The following is a 20,170-nucleotide window of genomic DNA, read 5'->3' on the forward strand; positions in this document are numbered from 1 at the left end:
CAAAACACAAACACATAACACATGCTAGCATTCGAGAACACAAACACAACACGAATCTCTGGAGGTTTTGTAGCTGATCCTTTACTTAGAGGCAATGAGCTGTATTCACATATCTAGGATACACCATTATGTTTTTCTTGGATGTTTACACATTAAGATAAATGATCTGATTGCAATAAGTTTTACTGAATTCTAATCCTATAAACTGACAATTTTACGTAAAAGAAAATGTTATATGATTAAATTTGTATGATATATAACAAGCATATAATTATTAAATTTAGTACTTAATGTTGTTATAAGAGATTTTTTTTTTAAATACATAAGTATTGTAAATACTCATTTGGTATCATGAAATAGCAGTAGGTTAATAATTTTTAAGATTATTTGCTGATAAACCTGAAAACTCTTATTTTTCCTTCGTGTATCTTTGTGTTATACTTACACCTTAGATTTCAAAGCTTCTCTATAATCGACTTGCTCCATTTCAAACTTCTCATCCTTCTTAGTTTCCACTTTTCTCTGGAGCGCATCTCTGTAATCCTTTTGTTCTGCCTCATACTGTTCAACGTCCCTCGTTGTGGCCTTATTCGTCAGAGCGTCTCGATAATCAACTTGTATGGCTTCGAACTGCTCCCCAGCTTTTGTCTGGACTTTCGTCTTCAAGGCAATGTCACGATAATCAACTTGCTCTGTGTCAAATTTCTGTCCAACTTTTGTGTCAACTTTGGTTTTCAAGGCTTCTTGACGATAATCGACCTGTTCAGCTTTGAATTTCTGACCAACTTTGGTATCCACCTTTGTCTTCAGTGCTTCTTGTCTGAAATCTATCTGCTCCGCGCCGAACCTTTGATCCACTTTTGTATCACTGTATGAACAGGGAGGAAATGAGAAAACGATAACATGCTTTTATCAAGATGCACAAAAACACATTAGTTTCCTGAAAGTGAATTTGTACATGCCTGTTTATTCTGGTTAGTATAGTTTGCATCATAATGTGGTAGTTCAGTTTCTTGGCATCAAGGTATCTGAATATCATACACAAAGGACAGACAAAACAGGACATGAACTTGGGTAGAAATTTGAGATATTGTTATAGTTCGAAATCACGGGAATAACAACTGAATGAACGACTTTAAAGTGAGGAGTTAAAACAGTTTTGTTTACAAACTGTTATAGGATGGCATTGACCAATTTTTGTATGGAACAGTACAGAGGAGGCTTCAGCACACTTAAATGTATTTTGGGTGGACCAGTTTGGAATGTGTATTGGCTTCAATCCCAAAAAGAATTACCGTTTTCTTTGCCTGGTTCGTAAACTTTTCCTACAGTCAAATATTGGTAAGGCTATACATCAAAATCCATAAACTGATATAATAATTATATTTTGTTGTGCAATATATACTTATAAAAAATATATGCTGATTAATTTAGAAATGATGCATTAACATTTTAAGACAGGCAGCAAGCAAACGTATTGGTAACTTATGAGTGATAGTCTTGCATCATATTATTTGAATACATGAGATCTCCTTTACAGACATGAGCAATTATAATTGCTTCATTACACTATAGATATATGTTGGGTAGGATCATGAGGCTACATATTTCCAGGCAAGATATATTACGGAGAAGATTTGTCCATCACTTACACAGCGTTCACAAGATTGTCTCTGTAATCTTTCTGTTTGGCATCAATCTTAACTCCAACTTTAGTTTGACTGCGACAGTAAATAAAATAAATATTTTTAATTTCAATTTAAGTAATGTGTCCTAAAGTATTTGTTCTTTAAACACTTTCTACTGAGTTTTGGGAAACTATGTGGATATTTTGTTTTTGTCACTTCAAATATATATTCGACACAAAACTACACAAACATGACAATCTCTAGTTTTGGGGTACTGAATATAGAATGGAATGGCAATGAACCACAATAACATATTCTGCATATTCGGGTCTTGAATTCATCTACATAATTTGAGGGTTCAGAGCAAAATGATTGTAACTACACATAACAATGGTAGGAGTTAAGTCAGTTTTGCACTAAGCCCTCACAGTGTAAATCCTGGTATACATATGACAGTTTACTTACACTTTGGTGGTCAAGTTTGTTCGGAAGTCAACTTGTTCGGCCTCTGACCTAACCCCTTCTTTAGTTTGCCTATCAGCATGCAAAGCAAAAATACACACAATATTAACAACATCATCATCATCAGCAACAACATTAGCCTTATCAACAACATCAACATGAGCATCACAAAATCATTATCATCAGCATCTATGTCTTTATCTATTATAGTCATAGCAATTCATGCATGCACAAAATCATTATCAACAAACGTGTCATCATCATCAACAGCAGCAGCAACAACACTAACAGCATCTATTTCAATATCTTAAGCAATAACAGCATTTCAAGTAGCCACATTTTCATATTACAAAAGCCAGCACCACAGTGTTATTAGATCTACAAAGTTCAATGATATACGGACATGCCATATCTACCGGCAGGGGGAAAAAAACCCGGAATTTTGATCCATAGTCGATCTTCCAGTGGGAGAGGAATATCCTCGGAAATAAAGATGAAATAAACTTGTGTATGACTTGGAAAAATGGAGACTAGATTGCTTTGTTCCCTTTTTGGAATCTTCCAGAAATATGGCATGTATATAATTAAATATGACTACATGTGGTAACTTTTGTATATCTAATGTTGCAACAGAGCTAACTGCTGCAATAAAGAGTCTGTTCTTTTCTTTATTACTTTGATTTTGTTACAAGCATGCCATGCCTATAGGAAGCTACGCCCCTGTACATATGTGATTATTGTGCAGTTGGATAATAATTTGCATATTTTTAAGACATGTTCATATAATGGGAGGGGTTGATCTGTAAAGATTTCAAGGGAAGTGGTCTAGCAGTAAACATAGAGGGGCAGAAATGTTGAGTGTTAAATAAGGACGTTATCTTGTCCAAAAGAAGAAGTTCCCACAAAAATGTGGGGTACGGGGTTTTGGAAATTCACAGCAGCTAAAGTTGTTATGGTTTAAAGCTAGAAACAGTGAAAGGTGAGCAATGGCTTCGATCTAAAGATAAGTGGTTTGAGTCTATTTCACGGGCTCAACGCAAGACAGACAGAACTGCATATTCTCATTAGGAGATACATCCTTCTGGTGCTAAGCCCTCAATTAGTGAGGACATCTTATAGAATAATTTAGATAAAGGTAGAAAAAGTAATATGCAAACATAGGCTGCAGTTCAAGGATAATAGCGGATTGAGACATTTTGTGTGGACAACTTACCGAAGAGTTTGGATAAAGGTAGAAAAGTAATAGGCTATGGAAAAACACGGTGGTTAGACATGCATCTAACTCCGAGGGTAACTGGAAGTTTCCAAGGTGATAGAATAGCTAAAACAGCGATATGTAAGCAAAGGCAGTGATCTTCTGAAGGAAAAGAGCGGAGTGTAGGCTACTACCAGAGTCATGAACTTACACATGAGTTTGGAGTTGATCTCTGAAATCCTTGTGCTCAACCTGCTTCCTAAATCCAACCTTAGTTTTCCTATATAACAAGTTAAACATGCTGATAAGATAAGATCATCCTTAGTTTGAGAATTGGTCTGAGGCTGTATTCAATATTGTTCTTATCCTTAGACACGTGTCAGTGATTCCATTCAGTCGATTGGTCAATTATGGTCCAATCAAAACACTCAGATTGTACTCTTAATTTCTTTGTCCAATCAAAACACTCAGTTTTACTCTTAAACTTAAGATTGACCTAAGTTGTCTATTGAATACAGCCCCGGTTTCACATAACACTAACCACACAAGAGCTTTTGAAACTCTGACAGCCAGCTGTTTAGTACTTGTGAATACAACAAAACAAAACATATACTCATAAGTGCAAAATTCATGATACCCTGTTAGTCTTTTTAAATCTTGTAAAATTAACCAAACATTTATCATATATTCAGATGTGAATTGGCATCTATAAAGAAACCCATGCTTAACTGTTTTGTAATATCAAACCATAAAAACTATTCTACGAGCGTTATTGGAATCATCTTAACATAATTACAAGCAAAAACAATCAGTTTAGTCCTTGATCTCATTAACAGTAAGAGTCACAACATAGCAAACAAAACGTTCATCCAAAGATCATTCAGTTATAACTACCAAGTAAATCCTGTATGGACAAAGTGTACAAACACAGAAACAATGACATATGACCATATCATTAAAATTTTGTAACAAAACTTACACTTCTTTTTTCAGTTGGCTTCTGAGGTCCTTCTGCACTGGAGCCTCTGCAAAGAGACAAAAGAAACCATTAATATTTTCATATCTATTTATACTTTTTACAAACCTGGCTCTATTTATAGAACATCTTAAGTGACGATTTCAGAAAATGTGTACTCTACAAACCTTTAACAATGAGAGAGGCTGACACAGTTTCCTCGCCAGCTTCATTGATAGCGACACACTTGTACGTGCCGGCTTCCTGTGGCGTGACCTCTTGTAAAGTCAAGGTCGTTGTGCAGGTTGATTCCTCCTCAATGATCTCTATGGTGTGAAGGTCATCCTCCTCCAGTTGGACACCATTGTGGCTCCAGAATATCTGTATACAGAAACATGATGATTAATATCTTTGGACAAATGTTTGGACTCTAAATACCAACCTATGTAATCATCCTTTTTTACCAGTTACTGTATTATTTTCCTATCATTCACTGACATCTTGGAGTGCAAGTCATTTTACATTGGATAAAAAATGCAAGATCTGGTTATCCGGTATATAACAATAAAATCAATGGAAACACTTATCAAGAGTAAAAAGGAACTCACATCAGCTTTGGGTATGGCGATAACCTTGGCAGAGAAGGTCACAGTGGATCCTTCATCTACGTTCTGGAACTTGGGCTTCTGGGCGAATGCTGGTGGAATCAATTCCTCTTCAGGGGCTATAAATAAGCAGAGTTTACAGGACCAGCAACCACAGCAAACATCCCATTGACACTTCATCAATACCTTGGAATTATTGACTGACACAAACTTGAAGGTCAGCTCCGCAAGGATTTGCTTATTTCATAGTCCCACAGAACATGATGAAGCACTGAGTGTTCATAATCAAGTATCAGGGGTATCCGACGATGAAGAATATGTTTATATGCACACCTATATAACTTTAATCAGTGTGTTAAGATGTAATTTATAGAAGGTCTGAAAGAATACTGATGAGAAAAACTCCTAATTAGAGACTCAAAAGACTTAAACAACTTTGAGATTTGAACAATAATCTGAAAATACTGAAGCGTGTTTCGAGTATGTGCAGTGTTGTGTTTCCAAACTTGGATATCCCAAGTTTGAGTGTGTATTAACTCGATCAGTTCCTTGCTAAAATTAAGCTCAAGATAAAAACAACAACAATCAACCTAAACAACAACCATCAACCTACCTTCCACATAGAGGACAGCAGTGGTCATAACAGAGCCAAGCTCGTTCTTAGCTACCACTGTGTATCTACCAGCATCTTCCGGATAAACATCAGGAATCATCAGCGTTATCACGTCACCCTCCTGCGAGATCGTAAATTCTTCAGACTCTTGGATGAGAACATCATCCTTAAGCCATGTGACCTCGGGCTTCGGGCTGCCAGTGACAACGACCTCGAAAGTAGCCTTCCCACCATCGGTAGTTTTTATGTCGGTCAGTTCGGTGGTGAACTCTGGGGCAGTTCTGATCACTGTCTCTTCAACAGCTGGAGAAATCAGAGTGCTTCATTAAGTTTACTAGAAACAGCAGTCACAGTAGCTCGTATAATACAGGAGGCGCAATGACATGACAGATGGAATAAGAAACAAGACATTTCACAAATTTCTCCAATCTAACTTAATTTAACTTGAAATTTAACCAACTTTTTAAAATGATATTTAATTGACTTTGATTTTTACACAATCTTTGTTTTACAACAAAAGGCCACAATTTCCTAAGTTACTCACTTTGAAGTGGCACCTTGGTTTCTTCATCAGACAGTGCCTCCTTCTCTTCTTCTGAAACAGAAAAAATGCAAATGGACTATTTCAAAAATCTGTACAACACTGTTAAGAACTTCTGTTTATAAACTAATGAAGATTTGCATGATACATTTATATTATCGGCAATTAAGTACAAGCCAAATTGAAAGACGCAAGACAATCCTATTTACTACTATATAACAAACATGGTGAATAGTCAAACAGATGTAGAGCCGACTTTTGGAACTCTACTTTAAATAAAAATTTATAGACAATCTTCTTTTTATTTTGCCCAAGACAATCTGAAAACAAAAACCTGTGAAAATAATAATTCCAACACAGGTATGAATATCATAACGCTAGCTCCTTGTTGCACCAGTAACTCAAGGGTGAGGACACGAGGATTGCATGGTGCATTGAGTGGTGTTTCCATATGTGTGTATGAGTGGTGTGTCCATATGTGTGTATGAGTGGTATGTCCATATGTGTGTATGAGTGGTGTTTCCATATGTGTGTATGAGTGGTGTGTCCATATGTGTGTATGAGTGGTGTGTCCATATGTGTGTATGAGTGGTATGTCCATATGTGTGTATGAGTGGTGTGTGCATATGTGTGTATGAGTGGTGTGTGCATATGTTTGTATGAGTGGTGTGTGCATATGTTTGTATGAGTGGTGTGTGCATATGTGTGTATGAGTGGTGTGTCCATATATGTGTATGAGTGGTGTGTCCATATGTGTGTATGAGTGGTGTGTGCATGTGTGTATGAGTGGTGTGTCCATATGTATGTATTAGTGGTGTGTCCATATGTGTGTATGAGTGGTGTGTCCATATGTGTGTATGAGTGGTGTGTCCATATGTGTGTATGAGTGGTGTGTCCATATGTGTGTATGAGTGGTGTGTCCATATGTGTGTATGAGTGGTGTGTCCATATGTGTGTATGAGTGGTGTGTCCATATGTGTGTATGAGTGGTATGTCCATATGTGTGTATGAGTGGTGTGTGCATATGTGTGTATGAGTGGTGTGTCCATATGTGTGTATGAGTGGTGTGTCCATATGTGTGTATGAGTGGTGTGTTAATACATGTGTTTGAGTGGTGTTTGGATTGAGGCATATCTACTTCAGGGAGGAATGTTGCCATGATTACATACCAACTTGTTTCTCCTTCTCAGAGAGTAACTCAGTGTCGATGGTGACTTCCTCCTGTACCTCTGAACCTGCAGGGTTACATGGGGAAGCGTGTATTAGATATATGTAGCATATATAGAGATATAATGCATGTTATAGTGCCATACATATATAATGTACATCGTGTAAACTCATCTTATCAATCAGCGTTTGATACAGAACTAACAGCCAAGACCAAGAGGTAGACAATTTGATGAATCTAGGGATATGTACTTTTTGTATATTTTCTGTAAATAACACAATGTAAAAGGTCTACAAAAGTCTAAATCAACTCTTGTTGTATTCATATGTCACACATTATATAGACAAACTGTATCATTCATTAAATGAAAGGTAATAAGGAACATATTATGTAAATAAAATGAGGAAATGGTCCCAGTCTGCTGATGTAGAATGTACATAAAATCCTGGTTCAAAAGCTGGAAAAACTCATTTAAAAAACTGACCCAATATATCAATACCCTGGACATCCTTGATATAGAAAAGTAATCTGCACCATATTTGTCACAATTTCTTTACTTTTTAAAAATAAAATAAAATATCTTTGTACACAATTTAAGACTTTAAAGTGACTTTAAATCAACTTATTCAAATAGAACTAGTTTAAATCTGATTTTTTTTAAATTATTATACAAGTAATTGCAATATTTGAGCAGCCTACGTTCAGCCATACACACAAACACTACTACATCACTGAAAGCCTTCACATTGTAACAAATAGCCAATAATTTCACTTGGTTATATGCCACAAAAATATAGCTTCAAAAAGCCAATGTAACTAATTCCAGCGTTGGCCACAAGAATTGCTTAAGAGTGCAATTAAAAAACCTTCAACAGATATCACATCAAAATTTAGTGTTTATTGTTAGCATTTAAGTTCTTTGAAAACCTAAACCTACGAAAAGAAACCAACAGAATGTACATAATTGTGTTATTGATAAATGAACTGAACACAACTACAGGAAGCACTACACATGCCATTGAGAACAATTGTCTGCATTTGAAAGAAGTTTCGTGATCATAAATTCTAAATTTAATGCAATACTCTATTTCATTATTTGACCTTATAGATGCACAATTACATTAAAAGATGCACTGAGGATCTCTTATTGGTGGTTTCAATGACTGGGTTATTGCCCTTTTATGTTACTGATTTTGGGCAAATACAGGGTCATGGGTAACTGCCTTTTGAAAAGCTACAGCCATAACAATGGTTGATTTGTTAACAACGGTGGATTTGGATATGTAGTTAAAACTTGGATGTAAAGGTTGCTTTTAACAATTATTAAAACTGATTATTTTATAAAGTATTGGTTTAACACAATATAAGTTTTAAAAAGTGATGCCTTCCAATGTATTGGAATATAAGCGTGGCTTAATTTCAGCCACAATGCTGTCAGGTTTCGCTATTGATTTGTCCTCTGTTGACTCAACTCTGATGAGTTACGATTTGGATTTTCTGTTGAGTTTGGCTATCATCTACCTGGGAGAATTATAACCAAAGGTCTAAGAAGCTTGGACTAGCAATCTCGTAAAGTATTATATCGGTCACCATTTTGTTGACACCCCACTGGTTGATGTCATTTCCGTAAATCTGTACCTATAGTAACAATTAATCACTACCAACTTTTACTGACAAATTAGGACAAGAATTTCTGTGCTAGAGTATGAACAGTTATGAGCACAGGCCCATCTTTAAGGGCAAGTACGGTAAGTAAATTTCAAGTAAATGTGACGGATCGTTGGGAGTGTAAGTCTTTAAACAAGTTTAACCAGTTTAAGCACTAACAATCTAAGACTGGTTATAATATGACACTGAGGTAACTACTTTCCAAAAGAAAAGAATTTAATGAATTTTAAAAAATAGCCTGACCAATATCTACTCCACTGAGACTAATCAACAAAAAACAAATAGAACTTCAAATAAAATTAGCAGGAGTTAAGTCCATCTTGTGCTGATTTAATGAAAGGCATATCAGTCAAAAGACCTACATTATTTCTTTTAGACAAAACCTTTATTCTATTGAAATTAAATTCCACCTAAAGCCTCAAAATCTATTCAGTGCATAGATTTCACATGTATGAAAATTTCATGCAAAACTTGGATAACAGTTCATGCCAAATTCAGCATGCTGGAAATATGTACCTGAATCAGGGATAGAGAAATCAGCAGACATTTCCTCTTCAGAGCCACTCTCATAAACAATTTCAACACCAAGTTTGGTTTTTCGAACCTCACCAATTTTGCCAATATCAATTTCAGTTTCATCAAAACCAACTTCTTCAGAAATTTCTGACACAGAATAGCTTGGTTTTGATATGGAAAGATCAGTGATCATGACATCCACACCAGATTCTTCCTTATCTTTCACAGGGATATCAGCTGATAGTATCAAAGATTCTTCAACAATGGGGGATACATCTTCTGGTTTACTTTCAATTTTAACTATCTCCATTGACACTTCTTCAACTTGAGGAGTAGCATCCTTCTCAATTTCAATTTCAGTAACAGTGACTTCTGATGGCATCTCAGCTTTTTTTAGAACTTCAGATTCAACTTTGGGTTTTGTTTCAATTTCAACAGTCTCTTTTGTAACCTCTTCAACCTTAGGTGTAACATCCATCTCAACTTCAATCTCAGTAATGGTGACTTCTGATGGCTTCTCAGCTTCAATTGAAACCTCAGTTTTAACTTTGGGTTTCATTTCAATTTCAACAGTTTCTTTTGTAACTTCTTCAACCTTAGGTGTAACATCCATTTCAGCTTCAATGTCAGTCACGGTGACTTCTGATGGTTTCTCAGCTTCAAAAGAAACCTCAGTCTCAACTTTGGGTTTCATTTCAATTTCAACAGTCTCCTTTGACACCTCTTCAATCTTTGGTGTTACATCCATCTCAACTTCAATATCAGTAACAGTGACCTCAAATGGTTTCTCTGCTTCAATTGAAACCTCAGTTTCAACTTTGGGTTTCATTTCAATTTCAACAGTCTCTTTTGCAACTTCTTCAACCTTAGGTGTAACATCCATTTCAGCTTCAAACTCAGTAATGGTGACTTCTGATGGTTTCCCAGCTTCAATTGAGACCTCAGTTTCAACTTTGGGTTTCATTTCAATTTCAACAGTTTCTTTTGTAACTTCTTCAACCTTAGGTGTAACATCCATTTCAGCTTCAATGTCAGTCACGGTGACTTCTGATGGTTTCTCTGCTTCAAAAGAAACCTCAGTCTCAACTTTGGGTTTCATTTCAATTTCAACAGTCTCCTTTGACACCTCTTCAATCTTTGGTGTAACATCCATCTCAACTTCGATATCAGTAACAATGACCTCTGATGGTTTCTCAGATTCAATTGAGACCTCAGTTTCAACTTTGGGTTTCATTTCAATTTCAACAGTTTCTTTTGTAACTTCTTCAACCTTAGGTGTAACATCCATTTCAGCTTCAATGTCAGTCACAGTGACTTCTGATGGTTTCTCAACTTCAAAAGAAACCTCAGTCTCAACTTTGGGTTTCATTTCAATTTCAACAGTCTCCTTTGACACCTCTTCAATCTTTGGTGTAACATCCATCTCAACTTCAATATCAGTAACAGTGACCTCTGATGGTTTCTCTGCTTCAATTGAAACCTCAGTTTCAACTTTGGGTTTCCTTTCAATTTCAACAGTCTCTTTTGTAACTTCTTCAACCTTTGGTGTAACATCCATATCAGCTTCAATCTCAGTAATGGTGACTTCTGATGGTTTCTCAGCTTCAATTGAGACCTCAGTTTCAACTTTGGGTTTCATTTTAATTTCAACAGTCTCTTTTGTTACTTCTTCAACCTTAGGTGTAACATCCATTTCAGCTTCAATGTCAGTCAAAGTGACTTCTGATGGTTTCTCAATTTCAAAAGAAACCTCAGTCTCAACTTTGGGTTTCATGTCGATTTCAACAGTCTCCTTTGAAATCTCTTCAACCTTAGGTGTAACATCTTTCTCAACTTCAATTTCAGTAACAGTGGCTTCAGATGGTTTCTCAGCTTCAATTGAGACCTCAGTTTCAACTTTGGATTTCATTTCAATTTCAACAGTTTCTTTTGTAACTTCTTCAACCTTAGGTGTAACATCCATTTCAGCTTCGATGTCAGTCACAGTGACTTCTGATGGTTTCTCAACTTCAAAAGAAACCTCAGTCTCTACTTTGGGTTTCATTTCAATTTCAACAGTCTCCTTTGAAACCTCTTCAATCTTTGGTGTAACATCCATCTCAACTTCAATATCAGTAACAGTGACCTCTGATGGTTTCTCAGCTTCAATTGAAACCTCAGTTTCAACTTTGGGTTTCATTTCAATTTCAACAGTCTCTTTAGTAACTTCTTCAACCTTAGGTGTTACATCCATCTCAACTTCAATCTCAGTAATGGTGACTTCTGATGGTTTCTCAGCTTCAATTGAGACCTCAGTTTCAAGTTTGGGTTTCATTTCAATTACAACAGTTTCTTTTGTTACTTCTTCAACCTTAGGTGTAACATCCATTTCAGCTTCAATGTCAGTCACGGTGACTTCTGATGGTTTCTCAACTTCAAAAGAAACCTCAGTCTCAACTTTGGGTTTCATGTCAATTTCAACAGTCTCCTTTGAAATCTCTTCAACCTTAGGTGTAACATCTTTCTCAACTTCAATTTCAGTAACAGTGACTTCTGATGGTTTCTCAGATTCAATTGAGACCTCAGTTTCAACTTTGGGTTTCATTTCAATTTCAACAGTTTCTTTTGTAACTTCTTCAACCTTAGGTGTAACATCCATTTCAGCTTCGATGTCAGTCACAGTGACTTCTGATGGTTTCTCAACTTCAAAAGAAACCTCAGTCTCTACTTTGGGTTTCATTTCAATTTCAACTGTCTCCTTTGAAACCTCTTCAATCTTTGGTGTAACATCCATCTCAACTTCAATATCAGTAACAGTGACCTCTGATGGTTTCTCTGCTTCAATTGAAACCTCAGTTTCAACTTTGGGTTTCATTTCAATTTCAACAGTCTCTTTAGTAACTTCTTCAACCTTAGGTGTTACATCCATCTCAACTTCAATCTCAGTAATGGTGACTTCTGATGGTTTCTCAGCTTCAATTGAGACCTCAGTTTCAACTTTGGGTTTCATTTCAATTACAACAGTTTCTTTTGTTACTTCTTCAACCTTAGGTGTAACATCCATTTCAGCTTCAATGTCAGTCACGGTGACTTCTGATGGTTTCTCAACTTCAAAAGAAACCTCAGTCTCAACTTTGGGTTTCATGTCAATTTCAACAGTCTCCTTTGAAATCTCTTCAACCTTAGGTGTAACATCTTTCTCAACTTCAATCTCAGTAATGGTGACTTCTGATGGTTTCTCAGCTTCAATTGAGACCTCAGTTTCAACTTTGGGTTTCATTTCAATTTCAACAGTTTCTTTTGTAACTTCTTCAACCTTAGGTGTAACATCCATTTCAGCTTCAATGTCAGTCACAGTGACTTCTGATGGTTTCTCAACTTCAAAAGAAACCTCAGTCTCAACTTTGGGTTTCATTTCAATTTCAACAGTCTCCTTTGACACCTCTTCAATCTTTGGTGTTACATCCATCTCAACTTCAATATCAGTAACAATGACCTCTGATGTTTTCTCTGCTTCAATTGAAACCTCAGTTTCAACTTTGGGTTTCCTTTCAATTTCAACAGTCTCTTTTGTAACTTCTTCAACCTTAGGTGTAACATCCATTTCAGCTTCAATCTCAGTAATGGTGACTTCTGATGGTTTCTCAGCTTCAATTGAGACCTCAGTTTCAACTTTGGGTTTCATTTCAATTTCAACAGTTTCTTTTATAACTTCTTCAACCTTAGGTGTAACATCCATTTCAGCTTCGATGTCAGTCACAGTGACTTCTGATGGTTTCTCAACTTCAAAAGAAACCTCAGTCTCTACTTTGGGTTTCATTTCAATTTGAACTGTCTCCTTTGAAACCTCTTCAATCTTTGGTGTAACATCCATCTCAACTTCAATATCAGTAACAGTGACCTCTGATGGTTTCTCTGCTTCAATTGAAACCTCAGTTTCAACTTTGGGTTTCATTTCAATTTCAACAGTCTCTTTAGTAACTTCTTCAACCTTAGGTGTAACATCCATTTCAGCTTCAATCTCAGTAATGGTTACTTCTGATGGTTTCTCAGCTTCAATTGAGACCTCAGTTTCAACTTTGGGTTTCATTTCAATTTCAACAGTTTCTTTTGTAACTTCTTCAACCTTAGGTGTAACATCCATTTCAGCTTCGATGTCAGTCACAGTGACTTCTGATGGTTTCTCAACTTCAAAAGAAACCTCAGTCTCTACTTTGGGTTTCATTTCAATTTCAACTGTCTCCTTTGAAACCTCTTCAATCTTTGGTGTAACATCCATCTCAACTTCAATATCAGTAACAGTGACCTCTGATGGTTTCTCTGCTTCAATTGAAACCTCAGTTTCAACTTTGGGTTTCATTTCAATTTCAACAGTCTCTTTAGTAACTTCTTCAACCTTAGGTGTAACATCCATTTCAGCTTCAATCTCAGTAATGGTTACTTCTGATGGTTTCTCAGCTTCAATTGAGACCTCAGTTTCAACTTTGGGTTTCATTTCAATTTCAACAGTTTCTTTTGTAACTTCTTCAACCTTAGGTGTAACATCCATTTCAGCTTCGATGTCAGTCACAGTGACTTCTGATGGTTTCTCAACTTCAAAAGAAACCTCAGTCTCTACTTTGGGTTTCATTTCAATTTGAACTGTCTCCTTTGAAACCTCTTCAATCTTTGGTGTAACATCCATCTCAACTTCAATATCAGTAACAGTGACCTCTGATGGTTTCTCTGCTTCAATTGAAACCTCAGTTTCAACTTTGGGTTTCATTTCAATTTCAACAGTCTCTTTAGTAACTTCTTCAACCTTAGGTGTAACATCCATCTCAACTTCAATCTCAGTAATGGTGACTTCTGATGGTTTCTCAGCTTCAATTGAGACCTCAGTTTCAACTTTGGGTTTCATTTCAATTTCAACAGTTTCTTTTGTAACTTCTTCAACCTTAGGTGTAACATCCATTTCAGCTTCAATCTCAGTCACAGTGAATTCTGATGGTTTCTCAACTTCAAAAGAAACCTCAGTCTCAACTTTGGGTTTCATTTCAATTTCAACAGTCTCCTTTGAAACATCTTCAATCTTTGGTGTAACATCCATCTCAACTTCAATATCAGTAACAGTTATCTCTGATGGTTTCTCTGCTTCAATTGAAACCTCAGTTTCAACTTTGGGTTTCATTTCAATTTCAACAATCTCTTTTGTAACTTCTTCAACCTTAGGTGTAACATCCATTTCAGCTTCAATCTCAGTAATGGTTACTTCTGATGGTTTCTCAGCTTCAATTGAGACCTCAGTTTCAACTTTGGGTTTCATTTCAATTTCAACAGTTTCTTTTGTAACTTCTTCAACCTTAGGTGTAACATCCATTTCAGCTTCAATATCAGTAACAGTAACCTCTGATGGTTTCTCTGCTTCAATTGAAACCTCAGTTTCAACTTTGGGTTTCATTTCAATTTCAACAGTCTCTTTTGTAACTTCTTCAACCTTAGGTGTAACATCCATTTCAGCTTCAATCTCAGTAATGGTTACTTCTGATGGTTTCTCAGCTTCAATTGAGACCTCAGTTTCAACTTTGGGTTTCATTTCAATTTCAACTGTCTCCTTTGAAACCTCTTCAACCTTTGGTGTAACATCCATTTCAGCTTCAATCTCAGTAATGGTTACTTCTGATGGTTTCTCAGCTTCAATTGAGACCTCAGTTTCAACTTTGGGTTTTATTTCAATTTCAACAGTTTCTTTTGTAACTTCTTCAACCTTAGGTGTAACATCCATTTCAGCTTCAATGTCAGTCACAGTGACTTCTGATGGCTTTTCAACTTCAAAAGAAACCTCAGTCTCAACTTTGGGTTTCATTTCAATTTCAACAGTCTCCTTTGAAACATCTTCAATCTTTGGTGTAATATCCATCTCAACTTCAATATCAGTAACAGTGACCTCTGATGGTTTCTCTGCTTCAATTGAAACCTCAGTTTCAACTTTGGGTTTAATGTCAATTTCAACAGTCTCCTTTGAAACCTCTTCAACCTTAGGTGTAACATCCATCTCAACTTCAATGTCAGTCACAGTGACTTCTGATGGTTTCTCAACTTCAAAAGAAACCTCAGTTTCAACTTTGGGTTTCATGTCAATTTCAACAGTCTTCTTTGAAACCTCTTCAACCTTAGGTGTGACATCCATCTCAACTTCCATCTCAGTAACAGCAACTTCTGATGGTTTCTTTTCTTCTTCAATGGTTTCCTCTGTTAGGTGTGGAGTCTGATCACTGATTACTTGCTTATCGCTAATTTCAGTTACAGAAGTAAGCGGCATTTCATGAGGAATGTCTGCGATTTCAACGGATTCGTCCAGAGGCATCATTCCAATTTCAACTGAAGACATTTCTTCAGTTAGGAAAAGAAACATTTCTGAATTATTCTAAGACCAAGTATACAAATTATCTGTGTAAGATTATTGTTACTATAAGGAAGGTATACTTTGCACTACAACTGATAATGTCATAAATTTGTTTACTAGATAAACAAAATTTATTACGATATATTAGAAGAAAAACTATAATTTTACTACCTCTAAACTATCAGTGTGTGTATACTATGTGATAAATTACGTAATATATGCTATGTTGGAAGGCTACATTTTGTTTAAAATGGAGACTTAAACCAAATATAACTTTTCTTTTTCTTCACCATTTTAAATGAAACCAAGGGCAGCCTATGCCACTTATAGAGCCCAGGCTTTGTTTTATTACCGGAGTTTGATTAGGTGATTAGTTTCCTCAAACACTTCAACAAACCTGTTCCCTAACTAATGTTTTCACAGTGGTCCATGAAGCGGTGGTTTTGTGAAAATGTTTGTCAAAGTATTTTCAGAAACTAAACTCTTACCAGTTGTAAAACACCGAAAGCGGGGCTCTATAATCGGTGTAGACTGCGCTATTTCGTTTAATATGGCGAGGAAATTGTCAAGTTATCTTTGTTTAAAGTCTTCCTTTAAAGCAAAATATTGTAGCATTTATGGCACAATTTATCATGAGGTATAAACACACTGACTATGAAGATATATAAAGATTGATAAAAACAACTCTAATCTGATTATTATCTAACATTCAGTTAAAGATTACATGTGTATATATAAAAAAAAATAGATTAACTACAATAAATGTTGACCTAAAGTGTACAAAAGTTACGTTTTTAACTAACAAAGATGCGTATGATGACAGCCAATAAGATTTAAAACATTGCATCTCCTATAGCTTTTTTCTTTCATAGAAAATCCACATAGTAAAGGGAACCAATTAGCGTTGGTTCCTGTTTTGCACTAAATTTATCATATCCTTAAAAAATACCTTGATACTTCGTTTTTGACATTTTTGTTTCATCAAATCTAGGAGAACATAAAATTAAGAAAAAAGTGACTTTTGTACATTTTTCAGAAGTAAAAGGTTAAGGTGTATAACAAGGCTACAGTACATGTGTGCGTGTGTATTTATGGTCAGGATTACATAATATGTAATAGTATATACCCATAACAATCGGACGTAACAAGCAGAAAGGAGTCTTATTATTTTCATTTTTTGAAATTGCCATTTTTAGCGTTTTGTACATTTTTTTTAAACAATAAGAACAATAAATACTCTTTAAATTATCTTTTGCCTTCTAAATGTGAGCTAAAGGTGACCCCCATAGGTGCCACTATTCCATTAGCATTCATAGCAAACTATGACGTCATATTTTCTGTTTACATCATATGAACTGTAAGACCTATTTCTGCTTGTTGTGGTAATGGATTCATCTATTATACAGAAAGAGGGGAAACAGCCTATTTATATATATATAAGGGGACCATGGAAGATTGGTGTTAAACAGGGCTACAACATCTGTTTCAACAGATAACTCTGCAGGTTTTTCTGGGGAGGATAACATATACCCATTACACTTATATTATACAGATAAGAGGTAAAACCATGCTGCCTTACCTTGTGTAGGTTTTGGAGTGGAATCTTCCAATTGAAGACTGAATGAAACTTCCTCATCTTCTGTTGGTTTCTTATCCAGAGAAATTTCTTCTGTGTCAATTGATATCTGAAGAAATCAATGTACAAATGAATACCATGTTTAGTAGAGTTTGTGTGCAAAGATCACTATTCAATTGGTAGTTCAATTTTAACATCTTATCTATAAACTTGCAGTATTTAACTACATGGTGTAAATTCTGTTAGGTTCAGCTGTGCCATGTCAGATTAAGCATATGGGCTCACCTCACAATAATTCTTATAACCCTCTTAGATCATGAGGTAAAAATATTGCGCCAATTGTTCAGAACTTTTTAAAGGTAACAAATTGATTAACCAAATCGTTGTTAACTTTTAAACGTGAACAAATTAATGATGTGCTACTCTTTCTAAGTATTAACAAATAAAGCTCTAACAATTGTTTCAAATCTTAATAGAAATACGGCAGGTCACAAGTCTATCCATTTAACTTCCAGAGAAGTAAAGGTTTGAAAGTTAACAATGATGATGTTAACAACGTTGTTAACCTTAACAAATTTCTAAACAATTAACTCAAAGTCAACTGATGATAAGGTGGTGCATATAAACAAAAATGTCATGCAGATGGGTTTAACACACCAACATATTGTCTCAAAGTTTATACCTCAAACTCAGCCATCTCTTCAGGTTTCTGAACATCTAGGCTGATTTCTGTGGTGACCTGTTCACTTGGTGTTTCTTCAACTGTTACCGTGGTTTCAGCTCGAACAACTTGGTCTTCAGGTACTGCAAATTGTTAAGTCAAAGTTTAAGTATACGTTTTTGATCATACTTGTTAAAAAATAAATGTTTAAACCTGCCCTTGTATAGAGACTAGAAAAACAATGTTCCTATAAATGGAATCAAAATAAGAGATTTAAAATGTACAAACAAACAAGAGGTCCAGGCCCCAAATTCTCAAACTTCTCAAGTCCCTTATAACAGGATTACGCTAAGCTCACTACTCTTGTTTTTCTATAATTTGTGTCAAATTTACTTATTTAAGAGTTTTTAGACTGAAAGTAGGAGTATTCTATTTGAAAATCACAAAAAAAACTATCTGTCATTTATCAAAATCAGATTTAAGTATTATTTTGGCTAAATGAAATAAGCTACCTAAGCCCGTAAAGCTTAAGAAGTTTCGGGAAATTAGGTCTAGATTTATGTTTAATATTTGCATGATTGCATTTTGTTTATTTTAAATGGGTTCAGCTGTTTTACTGACTCACTATATTTATGAGTTGATGCTTTACTTTCCAACTTAAAGGCTAGTTTCTATAAAGGCAGGTTTTTATTTCACAAGTAACAACAGACAAAGGCACATGCATTCAACAAATACAAATGGCTCAAATACAGTTCTACAGAAATACTGAAATTTTATCCACCAGATTCACCAAATATGTGTTCAAGTTTCATACAATACCATTGCTTACATATAAAAATGATCTTGAGCGTATCTTTTTTTCCATTTAATGACATTTACAATTAATTCTAGCCATGCTCTTTCACGCGCTCAAAATAGCCTTTATTTCTCTGCCATGCTAGCCAATATACTTTATCATGAAAACTATTAGATTTTAATGGTGTTATTTATTACCTGTAAAAAAAAGTACCGCTTTGAAAGCTTATTCTACATAACATAATACTACACGAAACAACATATAACATACAAGGGAGAATAACACTTCACAAACATATTATATGACATAAATATTTGCTACTGTTATGGTAAAAAGATTCTTTAGTTTGAGTAAAAGGTATGGACAATGGTTTACATTAGTATATTATTGTGGTCAAAACAATGTTGATTCATTAACACATAGTTATATATACAGAGGAATTAATTCCTAGCATGTGCATTCATCAAACAGAGCAGTGCACAAAGCTTCCAAAACCATTCCGTCAATGTTTGAATGTAACCATTTGCAAATAATTTTCCGCTAGGCAATGTAGTAAGTAAGTAAGTCATAATGCCAGCTAAGAAAGAACTGCTTCTTTCTGTGTTAGCCAATGACATAGAACAGGTATTAAAGGCGCGCAATATTGTTTGATGCAAAAACAATCTTTTTTTATTTGAATGCATTTTCGTGTATAACTTGTTTGACTTTAATGATTTAAACAAAAGATCCATATGATTTAGGTACATAGAAAAAATTGTAAGCGAAATTTTGGCGCTATTTTAACTGGAGAATTTTTGGCCCAAAAGTTACTGATTCAAAAAAAAAAGGCTAAATTTTTTTTTTATCTATACCTAAATCATATGTCTTTTTTGTTCTTATCATTCAAGTCAAATGAGTTAAACATGATTATAAATGCATTAAAAAAAATAAAAAAAATGTTTGCATCAATCTATATTGTGTGCCTTTAAAATATGTCAGACACAGGCAACACTGATCCACTCCTATATTTGTCTACAAGTCAGTAGAGCGTACTGCTGGCATTCAAAGGTTTTTTCTAGCAAAACTGGTAAATTCATAATTTTTGTAGTAGCGCAAAATAATTTCACCATTCAAAAGCAGCTTGCAAGTTTTGTTATGTGTTTACTCCCTAGCCTGACTCATTGTGAATGATTTTGATAAATATGCAACATAAATGTCTTTGAAATAATTATTAGCATATAAAATGTACACTTTGAATGTCAGACAAGAATAAAAAAGCCAAAAAAGGAAAGAAAAAATGATCTTTCAAGAGTACCAAGTATAGGCAAAGCTTAATCAAACAATATAAAATATGTCTGTATGAAAATTAAAGAAAAACAAATCTGAGAAACAGTCCATTAACTATAAAAAAAGGACACTAAAACACTCAAAAAAAGGCTGAGT

At 35.1% G+C, this 20,170-nt stretch overlaps 1 protein-coding gene across 2 annotated transcripts in view; it reads right to left on the reverse strand.

The window, feature by feature from the left end:
* The window catches only part of LOC128240368 (titin-like), a 332,344-nt gene that overhangs the window by 181,701 nt on the left and 130,473 nt on the right, over positions 1–20,170 (reverse strand). For both annotated transcript variants that reach the window (XM_052956995.1, XM_052956996.1), the window contains 12 exons: positions 17,974–18,095; positions 17,295–17,400; positions 9,352–15,702; positions 7,169–7,234; positions 6,003–6,053; positions 5,459–5,761; positions 4,849–4,964; positions 4,429–4,621; positions 4,265–4,310; positions 3,497–3,565; positions 2,094–2,162; positions 446–868 (listed from right to left, as the gene is read on the reverse strand). In XM_052956995.1, the coding sequence (XP_052812955.1) occupies positions 446–868; positions 2,094–2,162; positions 3,497–3,565; positions 4,265–4,310; positions 4,429–4,621; positions 4,849–4,964; positions 5,459–5,761; positions 6,003–6,053; positions 7,169–7,234; positions 9,352–15,702; positions 17,295–17,400; positions 17,974–18,095 (7,915 nt within the window). The remainder of the gene's footprint in view (positions 1–445; positions 869–2,093; positions 2,163–3,496; positions 3,566–4,264; positions 4,311–4,428; positions 4,622–4,848; positions 4,965–5,458; positions 5,762–6,002; positions 6,054–7,168; positions 7,235–9,351; positions 15,703–17,294; positions 17,401–17,973; positions 18,096–20,170) is intronic.

This window comes from Mya arenaria, chromosome 7, assembly GCF_026914265.1.
Source record: "Mya arenaria isolate MELC-2E11 chromosome 7, ASM2691426v1".
Lineage (NCBI taxonomy): Eukaryota > Metazoa > Mollusca > Bivalvia > Myida > Myidae > Mya > Mya arenaria.